The sequence below is a fragment of the Ovis canadensis genome, chromosome 14 (assembly GCF_042477335.2).
Source record: "Ovis canadensis isolate MfBH-ARS-UI-01 breed Bighorn chromosome 14, ARS-UI_OviCan_v2, whole genome shotgun sequence".
NCBI classification, from domain to species: domain Eukaryota; kingdom Metazoa; phylum Chordata; class Mammalia; order Artiodactyla; family Bovidae; genus Ovis; species Ovis canadensis.
This window is the reverse complement of record NC_091258.1, coordinates 39,442,291-39,468,206: the sequence shown is the minus strand read 5'-3', so window position 1 is coordinate 39,468,206 and position 25,916 is coordinate 39,442,291. Positions and strand designations below refer to the sequence as shown.

Sequence of the window (25,916 nt, the reverse complement as noted above, 5' to 3'; positions counted from 1 at the left end):
GGAGAGGGAGAGGGTGGGATGATTTGAGAGAACAGCATTGAAACATGTGTATTATCATATGTGAAATAGATGACCAGTCCAAGTTCGATGCATGGAGCAGGGCACTCACAGCCGGTGCACTGGGATGACCCTGAGGGATGGGATGAGGAGGGAGGTGGGAGGGGGGTTCAGGGTGGGGGATATGTGTACACCCATGTGTACATTCATGACAATGTATGGAAAATCACTGCAATATTATAAAGTAATGAACCTCCAATTAAAATAAATAAATATAATTTTTTTTTTTAGAAAAATTGAAGTATAGTTGCTGTACAATGCTTGTAAATTCTTGAAATAGAAGTGAAAAAAAAAATAGAAGTGAAATAAACTGCATCAGTTCTTCCTAAAACTTCTTCACATTCAGGATCCCATGTTTCTGAATTGCTCTCTTTTTTTGGCTGTGCTGGGTCTTCGTTGCTGCAAGAGGGCTTTCTCTAAGAGCTACTCTCTAGCTGCAGTGCGAGGGTTTCTCATTTCAGTGGCTTCTCTAGTTGTCGAGCACAGGCTCTAGAGCTTGCTGGCTGTAGTAGCATTGGTGGGCTTAGCTGCTCCTCGGCATGCGGAATCTTCCCTGACCAGGGATTGATCCTGCATCCTCTGCGTTGGTAGGTGGATTCTTAACCACTGGACCACCAGGGAAGTCCCATTCTGTCTTGAGGTTGTGGCTGGCTGTGCTTTCCCATGGAGTCCCAGCTCCTCTGACATCAGTAACGTCGCTGGTACAGCATTTCCCAAGAGGGCTCCACTACCACCTCCAGGATTTCCCACCAGACTACACCTTCTGGTGTACCGTGATGGCAAAACAGTGGTCCTGGTGCCCACCTCACCAAGAGAGGATATATGTCAGAGATGTTATTAAGAAAATGTGTATCTGAGAGTTGCCGTAACATAGCTCTTTTATAAAATTTTCTTCCATTGAGGCACAGCACCCATGTGTGAACTCTGTTTCTGTACACAACATGGTTCCAGACATTAAACACAGACATAACAAACCTCCAACCCTCAGACCAAGGGCAGACAGAATTGGAATCCCAACAATATATTCCATGTAAGCGGCTTCTGTATGGAGCCAGGAAAAAGTCCTACTGGGGCAGAGACCGTTAATTGTCCCCCAGTATCTGTTCTCCCCTTGATACTCTTAATACTAGATCCCCAAATTTTAGATGAGTAGGTAGACAAGGGAATAAAGCCTATTTATGACAACAATCAGCCAGTTAGATATAAATGGAACCATGTGACTTTGGAATAGTGGTCTTAAAGGGAGGAGACATGCCATTCTTCAACCCTTCCTTCTTTTCACTGACTGGAATACAGATGTGATGGTGAGAACTTGAGCAGCCATTTTAGACCCTGAGGCTGGATGCTAAAGGTGCTAGAGTGGCACTATAGATAGCGTCTAAGTTCCTGAGAATCATGAAGCCACAGTTCTGGATGGCCTATCTCTAGACTCTGCTTATAAAAGAGGGAAACTTTTATCTTCTTTTATCTATATTTTAATTGAGGCATATTTGATTTACAATGCAGTGTTAGTTTCAGGTATTGAGCAATGATTCAGTTATATATATTTTATATATTACATATATATTTCAGATTCTTTTCTGTTACAGATTATGAGATATTGAATATGGTTCCCTGTGCTACACAGTAGGTCCTTGTTTATCTATTTTAGAGTAGTGTGTATCTGTTAATCTCAAATTCCTAATTTATCCCTCCTCCCACTTTCACCTTTGGTAGCCATAAATTTGTTTTCTGTGTCTGTGTGTTTCTGTTCTGCTGTTTAATCCATTATTATTATCCTTGGCTTTCTGTCACATACCATCGAAGCTAATTTAAACTTGGGACATTTTTCTTGGAGTCCCAGCCTAACATGCTAAAGGAACCCAAAGAAAAGGAATAGGATGGGGCCTGCCCGAGGGGACACAGGGAAATTCCAGGCCCGCAGATCCTCTTTGCAGTGGGCAGCCTTCTCACTTCAGAGAGTGAGCCAGCCCCTTCCAGACCACCCCTCGCAGACTCACAGAAGCTGCATCAACATTGGTAACCATGACCCACATTCAAAAGTTCAAAAGTTAAAAGTCTGGCACTTGGGGCCACAAATTCTCAAGTTTCTTTAACACAGGTCCCTCAATTCATTTCTTTATCTTTGTCTAATTTGGCAAATGCCTGGAAACAAAGATACTGGGTGTTTGTGCAAGGTTCAAAAAGGGGTAACACAAGGCAACAAGTCTCCCCCAGCTCGCAGGTCTGCAGGAAAGAGAGAGCCTGAAGGAGCAGCTTTCTGACTGCGTATTTCTCTCCCGGAAAGCCCCCATCCCCCTCTGAATTGCCTCTTGTATTCCTGTTTTGAGGAACAACACACACCTGGCAGGAAATCACCCACCCCAAGCCTCTCCCAGGGTCTCCCCGTGTCACATACAGTGTCTGCAGAAGTGGGGCCATGTGTCAGTGCCACTCAGCCCAGGCCGTTTCTTCTCATAGCAGTACCTGGTTGGGGAAATGTCACCTGCGCCCCATTCTCAGCCCGTGGTACAGGAACGACCACGCTCTCAGGGCGGCCGAGTGGCTCAGGTCTACGTCCTTCATTTATTCACTCATTCATTCAGTCGCCAAATACTGACCTCCTATGTGCCAGGTACTGTTTCAGGCACCGGAGATAAAAGACTGATGATTACAGACAAGAAGCCCTACATCTGGGGAACTTTCAGGAGAATTCCAATCAACAAATCCAAGTAAACACATGGTGTGCCAGACATGCCAGGCGCACCAGGAAGCAACCTCACAGTAGGGGGAGGAGCGAGAGGCTGTGATCTGAAACAGAGTGTAAGAGTGGGCCTCCCTGAGAAGGTGATGAGAGCAAAGGCGTGGAGGAGCTGAGGGAGGGGGCTGTGTGCATGCCTAGGAGAGTGCTCAGGGCAGAGGGAACAGGCAAGTGTTTGCCTGGGGGCTTCCGGTAGGTGTGAGGAAGGCAGCCAGTGAGGCTGGAGCAGAGTGAATCGAGGGGAGCGGGGAGGGAGGGGTAAGGACCAAGAGTGAACAGTGGAGGAGGCATCAGATCACGTTTCATCTAGGAGGTCTGTTAGAATAACTCTGGCTTTTCCTGAGGCACCTTAGAGGTTTTGGGTTTTTAAAAACACTTATTTGTTTGGTTGCACTGGGCCTTGCTTGTGGCGTGTGGGGTCTTTGTCGCAGTGTGTGGGGTCTTTGTCGCAGTGTGTGGGGTCTTTTTTTTTTTAAGTTGCAGCATGCAGAATCTTTAGTTGCAGCATGTGGGAGATTTTAGTTGGAGCACTCGGGATCTAGTTCCCTGACCAGGGATCGAACCTGAACCCTCTGCATTGGGAGTGCAGAGTCTTAGCCACTGGACCACCGGGGAAGTCTCTGCCTTGGAGGGTTTTGAGCAGCAGGGTGATGTGATAGGATTTCCATGTTAAAGTCTCCCTTCTCCTGCTATGTGTGGAGCAGACCTAGGGCATGGGGGTGGCAGCAGGAAGACCAGTCATTGCAGTAATCCAGGAAAGAGATGCTGAAGGCCTGGGTGGAGGTGGTGGCCCGGTATATTCTGAGGGTAGAGCTGGCGGGAGCTGCGGGTGGATAGGATGTGGGGCATGAGAGACAGAGAAGAGTCCAGGGTGATTTGGGTTTGTCCTGAGCCACTGGAGGGAGAGAGCTGCTGTTTATGGGTCCAGAAGGCCTTGGGAAAAAGAAGTTGGGGTTGAGGGGAAAGCCCAGGCAGTTGGCTTAAACTCGAGCCAGGGGGTGCTGCCAATGGGGTGATGGACTGGGTCCATCACCACAGAGATGGGGTCTGAACCCAGAGCTCTCACCTGATGGGTGAGGAGCAGGTGTGTGCTCAGGCGGGACAGGCCAGGATTCTCACTCGCCCAGGACTGGAGCATCACCAGGCACACAGGGCCTACGCTGCCCTCCCCACCCCTGCCCCAACATAAACTGAAAAAACTTCTTGGTCCTCAAAGGACCTCAAAGGTCCTCAATAGGTTATGGGGCTAAAGACGTATGGTCATTTTGGTCAGTTTGGTGTTTAAAGCACCTTAGGATTGGGACTTCCCTGGTGGTCCACTGGCTAAGGACCTGCACTCCCAATGCAGGGGGCCCAGGTTTGTCCCTGGTCAGGGAACTAGATTCCACATGCTGCAGCTAAGAGTTCACAACTGAAGTGTGAACTAAGAGGGAGCTAAGAGTGCCGCAACTGAAGACCCCACATACTGCAAACAAGGTCTGATGCGCGTGTGCGCAGCTGTGCCTGACTCTTCTCAACCCCGTGGACTGCAGCCCACCAGGCTCCTTGGTCCATAGGATTTCCCAGGCAACTATACCAGAGTGGATTGCCATTTCCTCCTCCAGGGGGATCTTCCTGACCCAGGGATCCAACCTGTGTCTCCTGCATCTTAACCTGCTGAGCCATCAGAGAAGCCCTTCTAGGAATTAGGATCATAATATATTTGGGGGCTAAAATTCACCCTAGCATGTGTGTAAACACACACACACACACCCCAGCTGTGTGTTATCCACTTTGCTTACAATGACTTCCTCCTCTCTATACTTATGGAAAGGCAAGTTCAATATCTACCGTGATGACCCTTCCTCCCTAGAGTTTTTTTTCCAAGAACATACCCTCTCCACAAAAGCAGACTTCAGACCGCTTTTAGAATTCCCCCAGGAATTCTGGTTTCATCAGACCCCTAGAGCTTTGCACGTTCCCCCATGCATTTGTTAATTTTTCATTTTTAAAAATAGAACTTGAATGTCATGCAACACACATTCTCTGAGAAAAGTCAGACAGAAGAGCAAAAAGAAGTAAAAAATCACATATGATCCTAGTAACCAGAGGAAACCACTGCTAACATTTTTGCTTATCGCTTTTCACTTCCAGTGCTAATCTGTACATTTAAAAACAAAAAACACTGTTCTGAAACATCTTTTGGACTCTGGAGCCAGATCTCCTGGTTGAAATTTCAGCCAGTTACTTGCCATCTGTGTGACCTTAAGCAAGTTACTTAACTTCTCTGGGCTTTGGTTTCCTCATCTGTCTAAAAGGAGGAAATAACAGCACATATTTCATAGGGTGAGTTAACATATAGAAAGTGCTTTGGACTGTGCCTGGCACACGACAAATGCCAGAGAAGTGTGAGCTGTCATCACGTTATTATATGTATATCAGGAGACATCTGTTCAGGTGGGCAAGTGACTTCCGGTAGCTTAGTTCCAGCTGCCTGAGCTTCCCTGCTGAGAGTGTGCTCCTGTTGATTTAGCCTCCCCTACTGTCAGGAATTTAAGTTGTCTCCAGTTGTTTTTCTTTCCTTTCTATAAGCAACTAGGTGATAACATCCTTGAACAAACACCTCTGAACACATCTTTATTTGTTCCTAAAAATTCAACTGCTGAGTCACAGACCATACATATTTTTGAGCTTTTGATACATCATTGCCATCTTGCCCTTCATAAAATTGAAGCAGTGGAACAGCTTGCCCATCTCCCCACACCCCGTGTAAGTATCGGCTCCTCTCCCACCTGGTCTAGCAGCCCACGTGTCCCTTCACACCTGACGCCAGCACCTGAGTGAAGCAGTGAAGTTTACTAAAATGGATGGGCTAGCAATGAGGATTCAGGGTCCTGGTTGGGGGGGGGTGGTAAACCTATGCCTCAGTTTCCCCCACATATAAATAAATGGGTCAGAGATATACCTGCCCACAATCTAACACTATTTAAATACACATTCCACATGTTAAAATGATACCAAAATTCCAGACTGAACTGGCCAAAGTTCGGCTTTCTAATCACACATCAAGCATATTTTTGAAAGTTTCCAGCGTCTAATACTGAGGCTCCCAAGGGACCATTTTTCAGAGCCTTCAATCTGCCATTTTAGAGCTCTGACTCCAAACCCTCCTAGAGACAGACTGCTGGAGAACAAATGCACGAAAACCATCACCTTCCTGCTTGCAGATAGACAAATGTCCCACTTTTCCCATCTCACTAAGGAATAAAAAAAGGCACCGAGCGTCTGTCCTCTGAGGCCTCAGAGAGCTTGTGCGTGGGCAGGACAGAGTCCTGGGTCCTTCTTACCACGCTAACGAGGGAGGGCCTTTGTTCCCATTTTATTGATAGACAGACGGAGACTTGGAGAAATTAAGAATATGCTCAGGAGCTGAGAGCAGAGAGGAGACTCTGACATTCACACCCTCTGATTCCTGAATCCCTGCTCTCGCTGTGCGGGAGCACCCTGGAAGGGGTCTGGAAACTAGGTGCTGGCCGCCTAAGCATTGCTCGAGGGCGAAGGACCACCCCCTCTTCTCGCTGAAACAAAAAGACAGGCTCAGGCTGCCCATAACAATTCACGGGCATCCTTCCAGCCCCATAAGTGAGGGGGACCTAGCTTTCCCTACCTTGTGTCAGAGCTGTGGGCATCAGACCAGCAGGACCCAACCCTAGAAAATCATGTCTCCCCTTCCCATGTGACGGGGAACCTAAGGCTGAAGCAGAGTCCCCCAGAGGCACATCTCAGGAGGCCTGGATTGTGTGGAGAGTCCAGAGGAAGAAAGGAGCTGGAAATTCCCTGAAGAAGGGATCCGGTGACTGGAGCACAGAGGGAAGGGGAGGAGACCCCAGGACATAGCTTAGGGACAACGGCCCCACCTCTGCCATTCACTGCCCACCTGCCAGCTGCTGTCAACATTTCACACACAGTCTCACCACTCTTGGTGGCACCAGGACGAGCCCATTTCACAGATGAGGAAAGTGAAGGGTAGAGCAGCTGTGAGACTGGCCTGGAGGAGCCAGGCAGTTAGAAACGCATAGGATGGCTCAGGGCTCAGGGCTCAGGACTCAGGTTCGAAACAAAGCACCACCTCTTCTCAGCCATTTGACATGAGGCAGAGACTGGCCTCACTGGTAAAATGATCACAATAATGAAATGGGAGAATGTGAAAACTATAAACAGCTCAATAAACATCAATTGGATAGCGGTTCAGTGAAATAATTTCCTAATGCTGATGTGCGGGCAGGGAGTTGGAGACCTCTGTGAAATTATCCTGGAGATGCTGCTGAGCCTGGCTCAGTCAACAATTATTGAGCACTTACTGTATGCCACCACAAGAAACCAGCCACCACCTGTGACCTGCTCATCGGCCAGTGGAGCAGATGGGTCAGGTTTCCACAGATGCATGCAACAGGGATAAAGCGGGTGAAAGCAGATCCAGACTTCCCAGTGGCCAATCAGCCAGGGCAGCTGGACTCTCCATCACAGGGACAGCTAAGACCAAGGGACCTGAGGGGAGATGAAGCCCGCGAGGTGCCCACCAGGGGCCAGGCCCCAGCCAGGAGTGTCTCCTGTGCCATTTCAGCCAGCTCCACCCCAGCTTACAGAGGGAGGGGTCAACAGTTTCACCTCTAAGATGAGAAAACTGGAGTCAGAGAGGTTAAGCCACCTATCTGAGGTCATGCAGCTGGCCTGCAGAGGGACTGGGATAGAACCCAGATTGGTGAGAGCAGTAAGAGGATGGGAGGGAGTTGGAGAAAGAGAGAAGGCTGGGAAAACCACTGGAGCGGAGGCATGCCCTGTCTCCCAGGGCCTGGTGAGGGAAAATGGCAATGGGACCCAGGACTGAAGACAGTGGCCAAGGGAGCCCTGTGCCAGCCTGGCCGGGGCACAGAGTCTGCAAGAAGTGGGCAAGTCTGTCTGATGAGGGAGGAGGGGCCCTAACCTGTGTAGCCAGAGGATGAGGGTACACTGTATTGGGACCCCAAAGCCTGGAGCCCCACCAGAGCCCCCACACATGTCTCCCACCAATATTCCTCCTCCAGGCCCTTCTGGGGCTAAAGGAGAAGGATCCAGGAGTTCTGTCCTGCGTGGGGAGCTCTAAAAACCCACCCACGGAGTGGTGAAAACTTTTGCTCCAGGGGATTAACAAGTCCAGCCACCTGTGCAATTCCCTTTGAAGTCGGGAGGACTGGCCTGCCTCAGGCGAGTTCTACACAGAAAATAGGCAGGGAACTGGCGGGGGAGCTGTTGGCTAACTGGGCTCAGATCTTGCTCTTCTGTACGCTTGGTCAGTGTTCCCAGTGCTCCAGGAACAGCGCCCATCTCCTCTTCTCTATGAGCCTGGCCTGAGCCAAGGAGGGCTCACTGTTACTTGAACCCATACCCACAACTCCAAACTTTACCTAACCCTCCCCCGCACTCCATCACACACGCTCCAGCCCTCCAGCCTCTGCTTAGTTCAAGCCTCTCTCATATCCCAAGCCCTCTGCATATGCTGGTCCCTCCATTCTTCAGCCTGTAGCACTGCCTCCCTCTCCATTAATAGAAAATCTGTCTTTTAGGGTGCAGTTCAAATGCTGCCACACGCTCAGATCTCTCCTCCCCTTATCTCCCACCTCAGGCTCCAACCTGCTTCCTGAGTGTGTCCCCACACCAAGCCCCCTTCCCTGTCCTGCCCTCTGTTCCCATGCACCCGGTGGCAAGGTCCTCCAGGTGAGGGACTGAACCTCCCAGGTGCCAGAGGACATTTTCTGGAAGCCATGTGTCCTTGCAGGACACGCTGACTGGGCACCCCAGAGCCCGGCACCTGGGGGCATCTGGACCTCCCTGCTGTTCCCAGCCCCCATCCTCCTGTCTGGGTCTCTCTGCACATCTCCCCTGGGGAGGCCACAGGAGCCACCAGCAGGGTTGGCCCTTCCTGTCTGGGAGAGTGCCTCCACCCTTCAGACCCCTTGCTCCGTCTCCTTCCTCTTCTCCAGAGCAGACCCAGTGTCCTCTTTTGCTTCCAGCCACTGCTCCCGGGATGTGGTTTCCAGCAGAGTGGCTGGCCACTTCTTCAGAGGGGCCCAAGGCTGAAAGTTCCTGGTCATCAGGGTCCAGTCTGGCTCCCCATTCTCCTGGTCACTGGCCTCTACTCCCAGCGAGTAACTTCTCCTCCCAGGGAGGGCTGCTCAGATTGCCACAGGGAGCCGGAGATCCGAGCCCCCTCCCTCGCCAGCCCCGAAGTCTATTGGAGCCCAGGGAGCTTCTTTCTTGGGGGGAACCGATGGACACTGACAGAAGGGCAGGGGCTCCAAGCTCCCTTTCTTCTTTTGAAGACCTGACTAGAGCTTGACTCCAGCGGGCCGCTCCCCCGACCGCATCCCGGCAGCAAGCGCTCTACCCACCCCGACGCCGACCGCGGAGACTCAGAGAGCAAAGCCGGGCAGGGCACCGCCCCAAGTCCCCTCCCGGGGCCCGGCTCTGCACAGGAGCCCGCAGCGCACAAGGTAGGAATGAGCTGGTGTCCGCACCCCCTCCTCCTGCGCCAACCCGAGACACCCCAGAGCCCTGGCCGCCGCCACCGCGCCCGGCTCCTGCTCCGACTCGGAAAGTAGCTGGCGGCGAGGCCGCGCCGAGGGGCGGCGGCCGGGAAGGGTCGGCGATACCTGTCAGCAGCTCGATCTTGTGTCCGAGCACCTTCATCTCGGCGTCCGGCGCTGCCCGGCTAGCGGCTACGGCGTCGGGGGAGTGCGCTCGGCGGAGCCAGGGACAGGAGCGCAGGAGGCGAGGAGGGAAGCGGCAGGAGAGCGAGGAGCGGAGCAGGAGGAGCCGCCGGGAGCCGGGAGCGCTCTCGCCGCCCCCCACGCCGCGCTCCCCCCCTCCAAACCGGTTTAAAAAAATCCACCAATTGCACGACCGCGCACCCCTAAAAGGCGCCCGCCGCCACCTGGTCCGGGTGAACTCCGGGAGGCGGAGAGAGAGAGCGGGGTGGGCGCGGGTGACACTCCGGGAGGCGACGGGAGGGGGCCCCTCTGCCCGCCGCGCGTACAAAAAGGCCCTGCCGCCCCCGATGTCGCGATCGGGGAGGCGCGGGAGGCGAGGTGCGGCGGTGGCCGTGGCCGGGGTGGGGGTGGGGGGGGTCCCCGTGTCGCGCCGGGAAGGCGAAGAGGAAGAGCCCTGGCGGGGTGGAGTGGGGTGGGGAGGAGATGCCGCCCTCCTAGGCGAAGTGTGGCCCGGCTACAAGGCGGCCGGCTCGCGGGTCTGGGTCGCGCGCGGGGGCTGCACCGAGGCGGTGGGGCCAGCCGCGGCTGCAGTGGCCGGGGGGTGGCGGGAGATGGGCCTCGGGGCGCTGCCGACTCACCTAGAGAGACGCGAGCAAGACAGACGCGCAGGCGGGGAGCCAGGCCTCCGCGCCGCCGCCGCCAACGCGCGGGTGCAGGTGCGGGCAACCCGGGGCCCCTCCGCAGAGCCACCGCTGCTGAGGGCGGGGGCCGGGCGGGAGCCGGGCCGGGGGCGGCGCGCCGCGGGGGGCGTGCCCACGAGGGCGCGGGGAGGGTGGGCGCTTGTCCCGGTGCTGCGCCGGGCCTGGGGGCTGGACCCGGGAGGCGGTTCCTGGGCGTGCGGCTTCCGCCTCCCGCAGCAAGCTAGACACCCGGACACCCGAACCCAGCGGAGAGCCCGGCTTGATCGGCCTGCTCCTCACCTCCTGCAGGAGGCCGGAGGAAGGGTCCCCGCTGCTCCGAGTGCGCCGGGAGCGGTGGGAGGCCCCGCCCGCCCCGCCCGTCCCCTGGTCGCCGCGCCACGTCGAGCTCCCGAGGGAGGGAGCGGTCTCTGCCCTAGTCTTTGTTTAGATTCCCCGGGAGCCGGAGGAGACAGCACCCCGCTCCGCCGCCCCTGTCGCTGGCTGGGAACCGCTGGGGGACAGTCCTGGGGGGAGTCTGAAAGAGCCAGGTGCTCAGCGGGGCTTTGGGTCGTCGTCGCCTGTTTGCAGAGCCTGAGGGTTTCCTTGGGGAAACTCATGCGGGAGTAACTCCAGGCACAGGTGTTTGGGGCCCTCAAGTTCCCCCTCCCTACCCCCAGAACTTCCTCCCCACCCCCCTAACAGAATGTGTCCAAGTCCCTGCTCTCCGCCATTCACTCTCTATCATCTGAGCCAGTAGGAACCTGGGGACGGACCCCTTTGGTCCTCACGCTCCTCTGGTCAGGCCCAGGGACCTTGCTCTCACCTGTTACCCCAGGAGAGGGAGCGCCAGCGTCCCCGGATGGAGTCCTATTGTAGGGAGAATGGGAATGAGATGACCTGAGAAACTTTACTTGGGGAGGGGGGGCAGCTCAAGTGGAGGGCTCCTGGAGACCAGGGTTCTACCTGGGTTCTGCCACTGACTTTGGGCGGGGCTCTGCCCCTCCTGATCCAGCCTTTCGGGGGCACAGTGACTGTATGGGACCAGGTCATCTGGGCAGTCTGGGATGTTTCAGGCTGAGAGGTCAATGTGATTCTTCAAGGTCTCTCCCCTCTTAACTGGATCTTTATCTGGACTAGTTTGTAGTTCCATCTTTCCCTCAACTCCAGGCTTCAGAGGAAGCTACTATGATCTTGAGTTAACCCACTCACCAATGTTTAGGAAGCTGGTAAGACTTGGTGGCCCCAGATGGGGTGCATATTCCTGCTTGGGGTGCAGTATATAGACTGCAAGCTTGGGTTCTCCTTACAACCTTGGGACTCACCTTGGGGAAATCCTTGCCTCTCAGTTTCCTCCTTTGCAAAGGGGATGCTGAGGGGAGGTGGTGACAGAGTAAACCTCTATATCCAAAACACCCAGGAAGCCGGTTCTATAGATACAAGTCTGGAGCTGGTCCTTAAGAGCACAGGCTGGTTCTACAATTTCCTGGTTGTGTGACTTATCCTCTCCGAGGCTTCATGTCATACTCTGTGAAACTGGGATGATGCTGACCTCAGAGGGTGCCTAAGAATTCACTGATGGCATAGAATGCTTTAGTATAGTGCCAGACACACAGTTGAAACACTCAGTAAATAGTCCCTATGATTACTGATGATAAACTGTAATTATTGTATTAGAGATTCTTTCAGGCTTTTCTGAATTCTACCCTTTCCAATAATTTCAGAGCTAGTCATTGAACAAAACTGATTGCTGATGTTCTAGTAACATAATTCACAAGGCCTAGCCTGTTCTAAATTCCCTGGAGGGAGACAGGCCCCAGGAGGATGTAAAAGACTGCCTGATAACAGATTTGACGCTGTGACTCAACAGTCTCTGTGCAGAATGATGTCTGCCAGGGACTTGAAGTAACGTGGACAACCCACCTGGCTCAGAATGCATGAACCCCAAGTGGGCATTCAAGGGGTCAGGTTGAGGATATGAAGTCCTAAGAAAATGTAGCGATTCAACAGGTGATGAAGCAATGTGATTGTATGAACACTGCCCTCGCCGGGGCCTGTTGAATCAAGGAAAGTTGCTTCAGGTATAGGCAGGGAGGGGGGCTCTGAGCCCTTCTGGAAGAGTCAGTCATGCTGGGCAGAGGAGTCCCAGCTGAGTCAGTAGATGGACAAGGGCTCCGTTCCTTTTTCTCCAGGGCTCTTCTTCATCCTTGTGATGGAAGCATGGTGTTTGGAGGCAGGTTGGGTGGCAGTTTTAGACATATATATATATATTTTTTTAAATTTTTATTTACTTATTGGCTGTGCTGGGTCTTTGTTGCTGCGCATGGGTTTTCTCTAGTTTTGGCGAGTGGGGGCTACTCTCTAGTTGTAGTGTGCGGGCTTCTTACTGTGGTGGCTTCTCTTGTTGCAAAGCACAGGCTCTGGAGCGTGGGCTCAGTAGCTGCGCCACTTGGGCTTAGTTGCTCTGCAGCATGTGGGATCATCCCAGACCAGGGATGGAACCAGTGTCCCCTGCACTGCAAGGCAGATTCTTAACCACTGGATCACCAGGAAAGCCCTTGGCAGGGTTTTTAACAGAGGAAAGCAGGGCATGGCAGATGGCCAGGGTGTTGGCTGGGAGAGGGGGCCTCTAAGACATGTCCCTCAAGCCTCACTCCTCATTATGAGAAAAAGGCTGCAAAAGTTGCTGCCCTCTCTGGACTTACCTTTTTCCCATTTGTAGACCAGGGAAGAGACTGCCTCAGCTGCAGACAAGATCCAGCCTATCTGAAGATCTCTCTGGGCCTTCATTTCCCGATCTGGAAACTCTAGCAAAGATATCAGTCTGGGTGGCTGCAGGAACTAGAAACCTACTCTGTCTGGTGTAAGCAAGACAGAGCTATGTTAGAAAGATGGAGGGCAGCCCTGGGGATCTCAGGATGCAGGCCCAATCCCGAAGTATCGATGCTATGCCCCCACAGATGCTACCGCAGCACCGCCCCTGGGCAGGGATGTGGGATAATAGCATCAGACCATGGCTGCCTCTGAAGCAAGAAGTGCTATGGCCGCTTTGTCACTAGGATGAATTGTTCATATGGTCTTGGCTTTCTTATGTTACCAGATTCTAATTCACAGACAAGAATGGGATGTCTGATAGGAGGTGCCTGGACCACGTACTCTGTCAAAGCTGCAAGGGAGGCTGGGCAAAGGTATTTTCAGTTCCTCTGGTGGGAGGTGGACCCTGCCTCATAGGAAGGGCATGTCAGATGCTGGTGGCCGAAAGAGTGACGGGTGCCCACTTCAGATAATGATGGACTCGTGAAACTGCTGTGAGATGACGCACACGGGCACTCAGCTCCAAACCTGGCATGGAGGGAACACAGTGTCCTAGGTCGTTGAAAGTCATATCACACTGCCAATCTACAGTGTCAGGCAAGGATGCTCCTTCATCCTTCAGTCTTTGATTTTTCAGCAGGTGAAAGACACAAGGACCTTGAGGACAGTATGGCTTGCTGCCCTTCCAGATGCAGAGGCAGCTCTGGTCCCGCTGCCAGGAGGACAGGTGACTGTGTTTTTCCATTGTGGTGATGAATTGGGCTGAGTCACCATCCCTCTCCAGTCCCCTCGTGACCATGACTGGGAGCAAGTGAAAAGAACCAGCAGGTGGGGTCAGGGGCACAAAGGATCCTGGGGCCATGGAAGCGTCCTCTCTTAGCAAGGGGAGGGTGAGCAGAAATGGTACCCCCCCCCCACACACACACACCTAACCCTCCCTACTCGCTCATCGTGAGTCAGACGGCCTCAGGGAGAGAAGAGAGGATCCTTTCTCCTCTTTTACAGGCTTGGCTGAGTGCCTCTTTGGTGCCAAGATCTGTGCTGAGTGCACTGGAGAGACCAGAGCAGACCAGGCCCTGACCTTGCCTTTCAGGTTTGTGCACCAATGCAGGGAGCCAGCTCAGAGTCCCATAATCTGGGTTCTGAGCAGACTCTGCTGACATGTGCAGTTGAGGTTCCTGTGCAGTACAGTGGGGGCCTGGAGGGGTCAGCAAGGGCTTTATGGAGGAAGTGGCATCTGAGCCTGCAGAGAGGCGGGTCAGAGGATGGAGACAGAAGAGGGGGTGATTGGGAGAGAGGATCCCTGAATCCATCCATCCATCCAACACTGGGTCAGCCAGGCCCTGTGATAAGCTCTGGGAGGCAAAGAGCTGAGCGTGCTACAGCCTTGCCCTCTATCAGGAGCTCCTGGATTGACGTGGAGAAGGCCGGGTATGCATGAGCAGATGATAAGGAAGCTGAAATGAGCAAGTGGGCAGCGGCAAGTGCCTGATCTCAGGCACTCTGGAATTTCACCAGCCACCAGATTATCTGCTCCCTGCTCCTGGGCCACCCTGCACTACTCACTGGCTATGTTGCCACCTCCTTTTTCCCATAACATGGAACAACACTCCCTCACCCTGTCCCCCGCCGCAGGGTCCACCCTTTGCTCTCCAGGAGACTCCAGACACCCTACTCTGTCCTCCCCCATCCCAGAGGACAGCAGAGCACCCACCAGTTCCCTTTGAGAGTGCTCTCCATCTCCCCTGGAAGCTTTACCAGACATATGCAGCCCCAGTATATGCCGAGTCCAGCAAAGGGGTGATCTGATAATATATCTTTAAAATTCCAAAAGTCATCTATGCTCAATGCAGAACATTCAGTGCAGAGGAAAAAATTAAAACCACTCATAATTCCATTGCCTAAAGATAACCAGTGTTCACATGTTAACATTGGGGAGGGGTACGTCCTTCAGCACTTTGTGTTTTTTCCCCAAGGAATCATACCGCATATATTTTTGCCACTCTTATCTTTTTTCACTTGCCAGTAGATCATCAACATTGACCCTGATCAAATTACTCTTCTGCAATGCAATTAGAAGAGCTACACTGTCTTTATTGTGTGAAGTGAAGTGAAAGTCACTCAGTCATGTCTGACTCTTTGTGACCCCATGGACTATACAGTCCATGGAATTCTCTAGGCCAGAATACTGGAGTGGGTAGCCTTTCCCTTCTCCAGGGGATCTTCCCAACCCAGGGATCAAACCCAGGTTTCCCACACTGCAGGTGGATTCTTTACCACCTGAGCCACAAGGGAAGCCCATTATTGTGTGGGTGCTGCATTATTTTCTGAGCTAGTCCCACAGTATTGGGCGTATAGGAATGTTTCCAATTTTTCAGTTAGAAACATTGTTGCTAGTAATTTATGCCAAGATGCTACTTTGCTCACAGCTCTTGGATGACCTCCTAAGGCCACCTTGCAGCCTCCTTTTGCCCGGCTACTTGACCTCTGACCTCTCTGACCTCTGCCAAGGTTCGCCCATCTATCCTTGACAGGAGACCTATATTGTGGTGCCCTGATTGGCTTTGTACCTATGCAGGTTCATTCAAGGATCCTTGGGGGAAAGTGAGTGATTATCCCACCTTCCCAATTGTGCTAATTTCATTTTAAAGCCTAATTTTTTTTGATCTTGTGATGTTACCAATGGGGGAAACTGAGCTAAGGGTACACAAGACCTCTCTGTAATTTTTTTTCAACTTCCTGTAAATCTATCATTACTTCCAATAAAACTTTCAAAAAACAAACAAAGTTCAGGTAGTCCTGGAGGGATCTATTTGGCCCCAGTTTCAGGAACTAATGTTTTCAAGTCTACACTTTGTCGCAAGGCCCAGAAATAAGAGTTCCCTGCTTCAGTTTCCCCTGAAGGGTGGGAAACGTCCCAGGGAAAGACAGCTCTCCTGGTGGGTGGTGGGTGGCTCTCCAAGCTTTCCTGGATCTAACTCTGCTGCTGGCCTCAATCGTGAGCTTCAGGGGCCTGATCAACCCTGCTTGCAGTGGGAAGGGAGAACCAAGAGGGCAGGGAGGGGGTACAGCTTCCCCCACAGACCCCGGGGAACTCCTGGGGAAACAGCAATTTGCAGCAAGCAGACAGAAAGACAAAACTTGCTCTTTGGAGGATAGCTACGCCATTCTCCTTCCAAAGAGGACACACAAGTCTGGAGAAGCCTCTGTCCTGAAGTTCTGGAGAGAATGGCCTACTTTCTACAGGGTGATCGTCCCAACCTCACCCCAGACCTGAGCAAAAGCCATAGGCTGAGCTGGGGTGCCGTGCCCCACACCTGGGTTGGCCCCCAGGCTGAGCGGCCCCGGGCACTCTGCCCTCCTGGGGGCCACAGTGTTCCCACAGTGTCCTCGGCACCATGATAACAGGGTTGGGTGGAGTCAGAGGTTCTCACCAAGTTCCCAGAAAATATAAACTGAGGAACTGACACAGGCTGCTGTGTGGAGGGGTCCCAAGACCACCCTCGAGCTTGGTTTACTAGAAGGACTCACGGAACTCAGAAACGTCACTTCCCTCATGGTCACCATTTACTGCAGTGAAAGGACTCGGGTCAAATCCATAAAGAGAGAGAGGTACATGAGCAGAATCTGGGAGACTCCAGGCGCAAGCGTCCAGGTGTCTTTCTCAGAGGAGTCGCACACAGGCACGATCAATGCTTCCAGCACTGGTAGGTCACATCACAAGTGGCGATTCCACCAGAGGTGCGCACCTGAGCCCTGGGGCGCAGGGTTTTAATTGGAAGTCAGTCACATCGGCACACAGTACCAAGTGACTGACCTAAGCTACTCGGTCTCCAAGGCCCCAGAAGTGAAACTGACAGTGTGGCCCAGGGCCACACAGGCTTTCCCCAGAGGTCACACAGTGAGCATTCACTGTCTGATTAGACCCTGCAGTGTGGCCCAAGGTCTTAGACACACAGGAACACTCCTGTCAGGCATTGAGATCACCAAGGGCCAGTCCTTTTGGGGGAAAGAACAGGATTTGAGCACCCAAGCCTGCTGAGTTAACCCCTTATGGCAATGATGACAATCACTTATTTTGCCACTTACATATGCAAACTGTCATCTGTTTTCACTGTGATTTCATACAAGGAAGGAGGCTTAACTGCAAGAAGGTAGTCCGGACATCCTGGTGATAGGGGCTAGCGCTCCCCAAGAGAAGATACGTGGAATCCACATGGTTAGTTTTGAAAGTGAGAGAAGGGCCAGGACCCACAACTGTACATCAGGAATGTGATATACACGCTATTCTTGTTTGTCCACACAGTTTTGTCCCCAGTCAAGGAACAGATGAACTGGGAAGCTCCCTCTGGCTCCCATGTGAGCTCGGGTCAGATGTCCCTGCTCTTGGAAAAGAACAGGCTCTGCTGAGGGTGGGAGGACTCAGTCTGGGACCCTCCCTGAAGTGTCCAAGCCCAGTTTGTCCTTTCTTATCTGGAGCCTTGCTGGCGTTGCAGCTTACCCTGGGAAAGAGAGGAGCCCGTTCTTTCCAACAGTCCCTACCCTGGCCCTTAGCCCAGACTCCAGGCGCCCCTAGATCAACTCTAGGGTAGACCAGATCTTCTAAGGTCCCACTTCATCCCATCTCCTCACGGTCCAGCCTCCATGCATGGAGCTGAGCCATCAAAGCCTAGGCTGTTGGCCCGAGCAGGCCTCGAGATGGGGAGTCAGACAGCCTTGGGTTTCACCTGCTCCCTAGTGGCCTTGGGTAAAATCACAAACCTGCAGAGTTTCCTCCTCTCTCAAACAGGTCTAACATTAAGCAGTAAGGAGTCATGAGCTGCTGACTGAAGAGCCCTCAGCCCAGGGCCTAGTTGGGGCCCATTGACTAGTGCCTCTTAGGACAATGAATTTCGTGGTTCCAGGCACAGTATGGGAGTGGGTGGGGTCCCTGTGCCGAGAACAGCGGGCGCAATGACGCATCCTGCTGCCTTGGAGCTGGGTGTTCATAAGCCAGGGGTCCCTACGGTTTCTGGACTTCGGGAGTAGGAACACGGCTCATGTACATAGCAGGAAGAGATCTGATGGGCTGTTGGGGTATCATGAGGATGGAGAGGCCTGCTCACCCCAGGGCCTCTGCACATGCCTTCTGTCTGCCCAGGGACCCCTTCCTTCCACTTCCTATACCTCCCTGGGCTAATCCTGCTCATCCTTGGGGAATGTCAATTTAGACTTCACCTGATTCCCTTCCTCTGTGCTCCCATCATATCACATTCTCAATAATAATACCACTAATCATCAGTATACCGTTTAGGAAGCCCTTGCTATGTGCCAGGTATAGTGCTAAAGGCATTACCTACCTACAGCATCTCATTTGATTCTCCCAACATTTCAAGAGATAGGTAAATCTCTTGTTTTTCTGATTTTACAAATGAAAAAACAGGTTCAGAGAAGTGAAGTCATTGGCTTCACTGTATAATGGATGTCTGTGTGCCAGCCCATCCCTGCCCTGGACTATGATCTTCCCAAGGGCAGGGGTTGTGTCTTGTTGGTGGTTGAGCCTCAGCACCCAGCACTGGGCTACTTAGGATGGGCTCAGTAGGTGGGAGTCTGCAGCAGTATTTGTTGAATACGTGAGTGAATGAGTGAATGCTTGCAAAGTACTGACGCAGTGCTTGGCACACCATGGATGATCTGTGGTTAGCAGAAAAATGTCTTCCCTCAAATACATCCGTGTCCTCCTTCCTGGAGCCCGTGAATATGTTACATGACTTGGCGGAGGGAAATGAAGGTTGCAGATGAAACGAAGTTGCTAATCTGCTGCCTTGATAGTAGAGAGATTATCCTGGATTATCTGGGGGGACCCAATACAATCACATGGGACCTTAAAAGGGGGAGAGGGAGGCAGGAGGGAACCAGAGACATGGCAGCATGAGGACTTGGCTTGACCGCATTGATAGCTTTGAAGATGCAGGAAAGGGCCACGTGCCAAGGAAAGCAGATGGTCTCCAGAAGCTGGAAAAAGCAAGGAAATGGATTCTCCTCTAGAGCCTCCAATAGGAATCCGGCCCTGCCAACATCTTGCTTTTAGCCCAGGGAGACCCATTCCAGACTTCAGACCTCCAAACCTATAAGAAAATTGGTGTGATTTTTAAGCCACTAATGTGGTAATTTTTCACACCAGCAATAAAAACCAGTATGGTGCCCAGTGCCTGACACCAAGGATCACACTTAGTGGTCACTTATTAAATGACTTGAGCTGAATTGGATTATTACTGTATGTACTTCACTATCAGGAAAGATAGACAAGAAAAAAGCATTTTTGTATATTTTGGATATATTGCATCAGAGGCCTATTGGAAAAGATCCTGATGCTGGGAAAGATCGAGGGCAGGAGGAGAAGGTGGTGGCAGAGGATGAAATGGTTGGATGCCATCACAAACTCAGTGTATATAAGTTTGAGCAAGCTCTAGGAGATGGTGAAGGACAGGGAAGCCTGGTGTGCTGCAGTCCATGGGGTTGCAAAGAATCAGACACGACTTAGCAACTGAACAACAACAAGAGTTTGGGTTACAGTTTGATCCTGAGACCAAGCCATTGGCTCGGCAGGCTGAGCAGAAGAGGGGTCACAGAGAATGACATGAGGGGTTTTCTAGGGAAGGGAGCCCCAGGGTGTGAGTGAGCAGTTCTGCTTACCGGTAAAGTCAGCATCCTGGACAACTGTCCATGGCCTGAGGACTGAGGGTGTCATCTCTGGGTGCCCACCTGCTGCTTCCATAAGCAGAACGGATGCCACACACTGGATCTTTACCTCTGCAGGCAGGTCCCGACTTCACCAATTCTTCACCAGCTCAGGCTGCTATAACACAGTACCATAACTGGGTGGCTTAATAAACAGATCTAGAGGCTGGAAGTCTGAAATCAGAATGTCACGGTGGTCAGGTCCTGGCGAGGACCCTCTTCTGGGTGGCAGATAGATGTTTTCTCACTGTGTCCTCACGTGGGAAGGTTGGGGTGGAGCAGAGAGAGCCCTCTGGGATCCTTTTATAAGTGCGCTAATCCCATTTATGAACACCCCACCCTCATAACCTTGCCACCTCTCAAAGGCCAACAACTCTTAATACCATTGCATTGGCTGGAGGCCTTAGGACGTCAATATATGAATTTGGGGGACACAACCATTCCATCCATAACAAGCCCCACTGTGTAAGTCCCAGGATGATGCCAATTCACCAGGGGAGGGAACAGCCAGCTCTTGTGTCCTTCTCTGCTATGCTGAGCATCCTTCACCCGCTCGGCCCTCATAGCGACTCCATGTGACAGGTGCCATCATTATCCCCATTTTACCAATCAGGAAACAAGCCTAGAAGGGTAAAGTCAGGGCCAGAAATTGGGACTGAACAAAGGCAGGGGGCTCCAGGGTCTCTGTTCCTCCCCACTGGGCTCTACTGTCTCTGGAGGGAAGGATGATTCTGAGAGCAGTAACGCCGCCTAACACGTGGACCCTACCTTTCTGTTCTCAGCCATCCTCACCCTGTTGTCTCTTGTCCTCCTCCCAGTGGCCAGGCATCTGATGAGTGCCCCTGGCTTACGTTTGGGGAAACAGAGCCCATGAGAGGGAGGTCACGGCCTCCCTTAATTCAAAGCCAGGGTGGGATTCCGTCCTGGGTCTCTTGGCTCCAAAGCCAGAGTCTCTCCTACCAGCTGCCCCCTGCCTATCCGATGCATTATTTATGGCCCATTACTTACCTCCTGCAGTCGCCCAGATGCCGCCTGCCAGGGCTGAGACCTCGCTGTGTCCCCCGGAGAGGACCAAGGGCAGCTCTCTCTCTCTCATCTTCTCTCCTTCCTCCTCCTCCTCTTTTGCAGCCTCTTTGGGTCTCAGCAGGCTCGTGGGGTGTGGCACAGCTGGTCCCCTCTTCCCACCCAGGAGAGCAGTTTCCTCTTTGCCCAGCCAGTCGATGCTTTCACCTAGCTCTTGGCTTTTTGAACAAAGCAGGGGCAGCCAGCACAGCCCAGGCTCACCATCCCCTTATCACAGCCCCAGCTTGAGTTGCCAGTTGGTGTGTGCATGGGTGAATGTTGTGTGTATGTGTATGTGTGTCATGAGAGGAGGGCATGAGTGTATGTTCTATATGGGGTGGGCAGGGGCATGGGTTTAAGTGCTCACAGCTGAACACATTTCAGTTGCCCCTTCTGGGTCTTGAAGCCACAAGCAAAGTCAACACGGGGCCTGGGAAACGGTGCTTCGGTGAAGCACTAAGGTTGGGAACAGAACTCCCCAGGGCCCCTGGAGCCCACAGCCTTAGAGCTATGTGACCTCGAACAATTTGCTTAATCTCTCTGTGCCTTATTTGCTTTCTCCTTTAGAGGACCTACCCCACGCCCGATGTCAGGGGCGGCGGCCGGGAGGAGCTACCCCACGTCCAAGGAGCAGCGGCTGCACGGGTGCAGGAGGGCCGAGAGGAGCTACTCCACGTTCAAGGTCAGGAGGGGCAGCCGTGAGGAGATACCCCTCGTCCAAGGTAAGGAGCCGCGCTTTGCTGGAGCAGCCGTGAAGAGATACCCCTCGTCCAAGGTAAGGAGCAGCGGCTGCGCTTTGCTGGAGCAGCCGTGAAGAGATACCCCATGTCCAAGGTAGGAGAAACCCAAGTAAGACGGTAGGTGTTGAAAGAGGGCATCAGAGGGCAGGCACACTGAAACCACACTCACAGAAAACTAGTCAATCTAATCACACGGACCACAGCCTTGTCTAACTCAATGAAACTAAGCCATGCCCTGTGGGGCCACCCCAGATGGGCTGGTCATGGTGGAGAGGCCTGACAGAATGTGGTCCAGTGGGGAAGGGAATGGCAAACCACTTGAGTATTCTTGCCTTGAGAACCCTATGAACAGTAGGAAAACACAAAATGATAGGATACTGAAAGAAGAACTCCCCAGGTTGGTAGGTGTCCAATATGCTACTGGAGATCAGTGGAGAAATAACTCCAGAAAGAATGAAAGGATGGAGCCAAGGCAAAAACAATACCCAGTTGTGGATGTGACTGGTGATAGAAGCAAGGTCTGATGCTGTAAAGAGCAATATTGCATAGGAACCTGGAATGTCAGGTCTATGAATCAAGGCAAATTGGAAGTGGTCAAGCAGGAGATGGCAAGAGTGAACATCAACATTCTAGGAATTAGCAAACCAATGGACTGGAATGGGTGTATTCAACTCAGATGACCATTATATCTACTACTCTGAGCAGGAATCCCTCAGAAGAAATGGAGTAGCCATCATGGTCAACAAGAGTCTGAAATGCAGTACTTGGATGCAATCTCAAAAATTACAAAATGATCTCTGTTCGTTTCCAAGGCAAACCATTCAATATCACAGTAATCTAAGCCTATGCTCCAACCAGTAATGCTGAAGAAGCTGCAGTTGAACGGTTCTATGAAGACCTACAAGACCTTTTAGAACTAACACCCCAAAAAGATGTCCTTTTCATTATAGGGGACTGGAATGCAAAAGTAGGAAGTCGAGAAACACCTGGGGTAACAGGCAAATTTGGCCTTGGAGTATGGAATGAAGCAGGGCAAAGGTTAATAAGAGTTTTGCCAAGAGAATGCACTGGTCATAGCAAATACCCTCGTCTAACAACACAAGAGAAGACTCTACACATGGACATCACCAGATGGTCAACACTGAAATCAGATTGATTATATTTTTTTGTAGCCAAAGATGGAGAAGCTCTATACAGTCAGAAAAAACAAGACCAGGAGCTACTGTGGCTCAGATCATGAGCTCCTTATTGCCAAATTCAGACTTACATTGAAGAAAGTAGGGAAAAACCACTAGACCATTCAGGTATGATCTAAATCAAATCGCTTATGATTATACAGTAGAAGTGAGAAATAGATTTAAGGGACTAGACCTGATAGATAGAGTGCCTGATGAACTATGGACTGAGGTTCGTGACATTGTACAGGAGACAGGGATCAAGACCATCCTCATGGAAAAGAAACGCAAAATGACAAAATGGCTGTCTGGGGAGGCCTTACAAATAGCTGTGAAAAGAAGAGAAGCAAAAAGCAGAGGAGAAAAGGAAAGATATAAGCATCTGAACGCAGAGTTCCAAAGAATAGCAAGAAGAGATAAGAAAGCCTTCCTCAGTGATCAATACAAAGAAACAGAGGAAAACAACAGAATGGGAAAGACTAAAGATCTCTTCAAGAAAATTAGAGACACCAAGGGAACATTTCATGCAAAGATGGGCTCGATAAAGGACAGAAAGGGTATGGACCTAACAGAAGCAGAAGATATTAAGAAGAGGTGGCAAGAATACACAGAAAAACTGTACAAAAAAGATCTTCACGATCCAGATAATCACAATGGTATGATCACTCACCTAGAGCCAGACATCCTGGAATGTGAAGTCAAGTGGGCCTTAGAAAGCATCACTACAAACAAAGCTAGTGGAGGTGATGGAATTCCAGCTGAGCTATTTCAAATCCTGGAAGATGATGCTGTGAAAGTGCTGCACTCAATATGCCAGGAAATTTGGAAAACTCAGCCGTGGCCACAGGACTGGAATAGGTCCATTTTCATGCCAATCCCAAAGAAAGGCAATGTCAAATAATGCTCAAACTACCGCACAGTTGCACTCATCTGACACGGCTAGCAAAGTAATGCTCAAAATGCTTCAAGCTAGGCTTCAGCAATACATGAACCATGAACTTCCAGATGTTTAAGCTGGTTTTAGAAAAGGCAGAGGAACCTGAGATCAAATTGCCAACATCCGCTGGATCATGGAAAAAGAAAGAGAGTTCCAGAAAAACATCTATTTCTGCTTTATGACTATGCCAAAGCCTTTGACTATGTGGATCACAATAAACTGTGGAAAATTCTGAAAGAGATGGGAATACCAGACCACCTGACCTGCCTCTTGAGAAACCTATATGCAGGTCAGGAAGCAACAGTTAGAACTGGACATGGAACAACAGACTGGTTCCAAACAGGAAAAGGAGTACATCAAGGCTGTATATTGCCACCCTGCTTATTTAACTTATATGCAGAGCACATCATGAGAAACGCTGGGCTGGAAGAAGCACAAGCTGGAATCAAGATTTCCAGGAAAAATATCAATAACCTCAGATATGCAGATGACAGCACCCTTATGGCAGAAAGTGAAGAGGAACTAAAAAGCCTCTTGATGAAAGTGAAAGAGGAGAGTGAAAAAGTTGGCTTAAAACTCAACATTCAGAAAACAAAGATCATGGCATCTGGTCCCATCACTTCATGGGAAATAGATGGGGAAACTAGAAATAGTGTCAGACTTTATTTTGGGGGGCTCCAAAAACACTGCAGATGGTGATTGCAGCCATGAAATTAAAAGACGCTTACTCCTTGGAAGGAAAGTTATGACCAACCTAGATAGCATATTCAAAAGCAGAGACATTACTTTGCCAACAAAGGTCTGTCTAGTCAAGGCTATGGTTTTTCCAGGAGTCATGTATGGATGTGAGAGTCGGACTGTGAGGAAAGCTGAGTGCTGAAGAATTGATGCTTTTGAACTGTGGTGTTAGAGAAGACTCTTGAGAGTCCCTTGGACTGCAAGGAGATCCAACCAGTCCATTCTAAAGGAGATCAGTTCTGGGTGTTCTTTGGAAGGAATGATGCTAAAGCTGAAACTCTAATACTTTGGCCACCTCATGTGAAGAGTTGACTCATTGGAAAAGAGTCTGATGCTGGGAGGGATTGGGGGCAGGAGGAGAAGGGGATGACCGAGGATGAGATGGCTGGATGGCATCACCGACTCTATGGACATGAGTTTGAGTGAACTCTGGGAGTTAGTGATGGACAGGGAGGCCTGGCGTGCTGCGATTCATGGGGCTGCAAAGAGCCGGACACGACTGAGCGACTGAACTGAACTTACTTCCTTGAGCGGAGGATTAGATGAGGCAATCAGTACAGGGCCTGAGGGATGGCTGATAAACATCTTTTGACCAGGTGCCCCATTCTGCCTCCCTCTAGGTCACTTTAGTCATGTCCGACTCTGTGTGACCCCATAGATGGCAGCCCACCAGGCTCCCCTGTCCCTGGGATTCTCCAGGCAAGAACACTGGAGTGGGTTGCCATTTCCTTCTCCAATGCATGAAAGTGAAAAGTGAAAGTGAAGTCACTCAGTCGTGTCTGACTCTTAGCAACCCTGTGGACTGCAGCCCACCAGCCTCCTCCGTCCATGGGATTTTCCAGGCAAGAGTACTGGAGTGGGGTGCCATTGCCTTCTCCTCTAAGCAAGGAAGGACAAGTTTTTTCTGGCTGTGCTATGCATGTAGGATCTTAGTTCCCTGACCAAGGATTGAACCCTCACCCTCTGCAGTGGAAGCATGGCGTCTTAGCCACTGGACCACCAGGGAAGTCCCAGAAGGACAAGTCTGGATCACAAACTCTTGAGAGGAAGGGCACTTGGGGAGGGGGAAGCGAGAAGCTAGAGGTTTGCAGACCCAAATGGTCAGTGTCTAGGCAACAACCAAGTTACCTTCATCTCAGTTTCCACGTCTGTAAAGTGGGCAGTGACTAAAGTTAATAGCTGCTTAATGTCCTGGCTGGCATCAGGGAATTCTGGAAAATAAGAATGAAAACTCCAGGAAATTACACAAAACAAATCACTCCTTGGACTGAACGTTCTCCCTCCTCCTCAGAATTTAAGGCTTTTGGCACATGTTAGCATATAAAACCAGAGGGCAGGCATTTCTGCTTCTCCTCCACGCTTGTAAGTGATCACAACGAATCATCCAGGTCCTGAGTGATTTGTTGAAGGTTCTCAGAATCATCTGGAGACCCTGTGACCCACACAGCCCCTGAGCCTTGACCCCAGGACCCTGGTTAGGAAAGCTCAGAGGCACCAAAGACTCTGTGTCTTTAACCAGCTTCTTTAATGA

At 51.4% G+C, this 25,916-nt stretch overlaps 1 protein-coding gene and 1 non-coding gene across 5 annotated transcripts in view; both read right to left on the bottom strand.

The window, feature by feature from the left end:
- The window catches only part of NDRG4 (NDRG family member 4), a 42,944-nt gene extending 32,636 nt beyond the window's left edge, over positions 1-10,308 (bottom strand). For 2 of the 4 annotated variants that reach the window (XM_069552928.1, XM_069552929.1), the window contains exon 1: positions 10,161-10,308. Coding sequence is in view for 2 of the 4 variants with exons in the window: in XM_069552927.1 (XP_069409028.1) it covers positions 9,466-9,502 (37 nt within the window). In the remaining 2 variants the exon portion in view is untranslated. Of the gene's footprint in view, positions 1-9,465; positions 9,657-10,160 lie in introns of those variants that run through there. The other 2 variants (XM_069552927.1, XM_069552930.1) reach the window with 2 other exon arrangements.
- TRNAG-CCC (transfer RNA glycine (anticodon CCC)) lies at positions 3,340-3,412 on the bottom strand. Its single transcript has one exon. It is a non-coding gene; the product is annotated as a tRNA-Gly (tRNA).
- Positions 10,309-25,916: the final 15,608 nt, after the last annotated feature.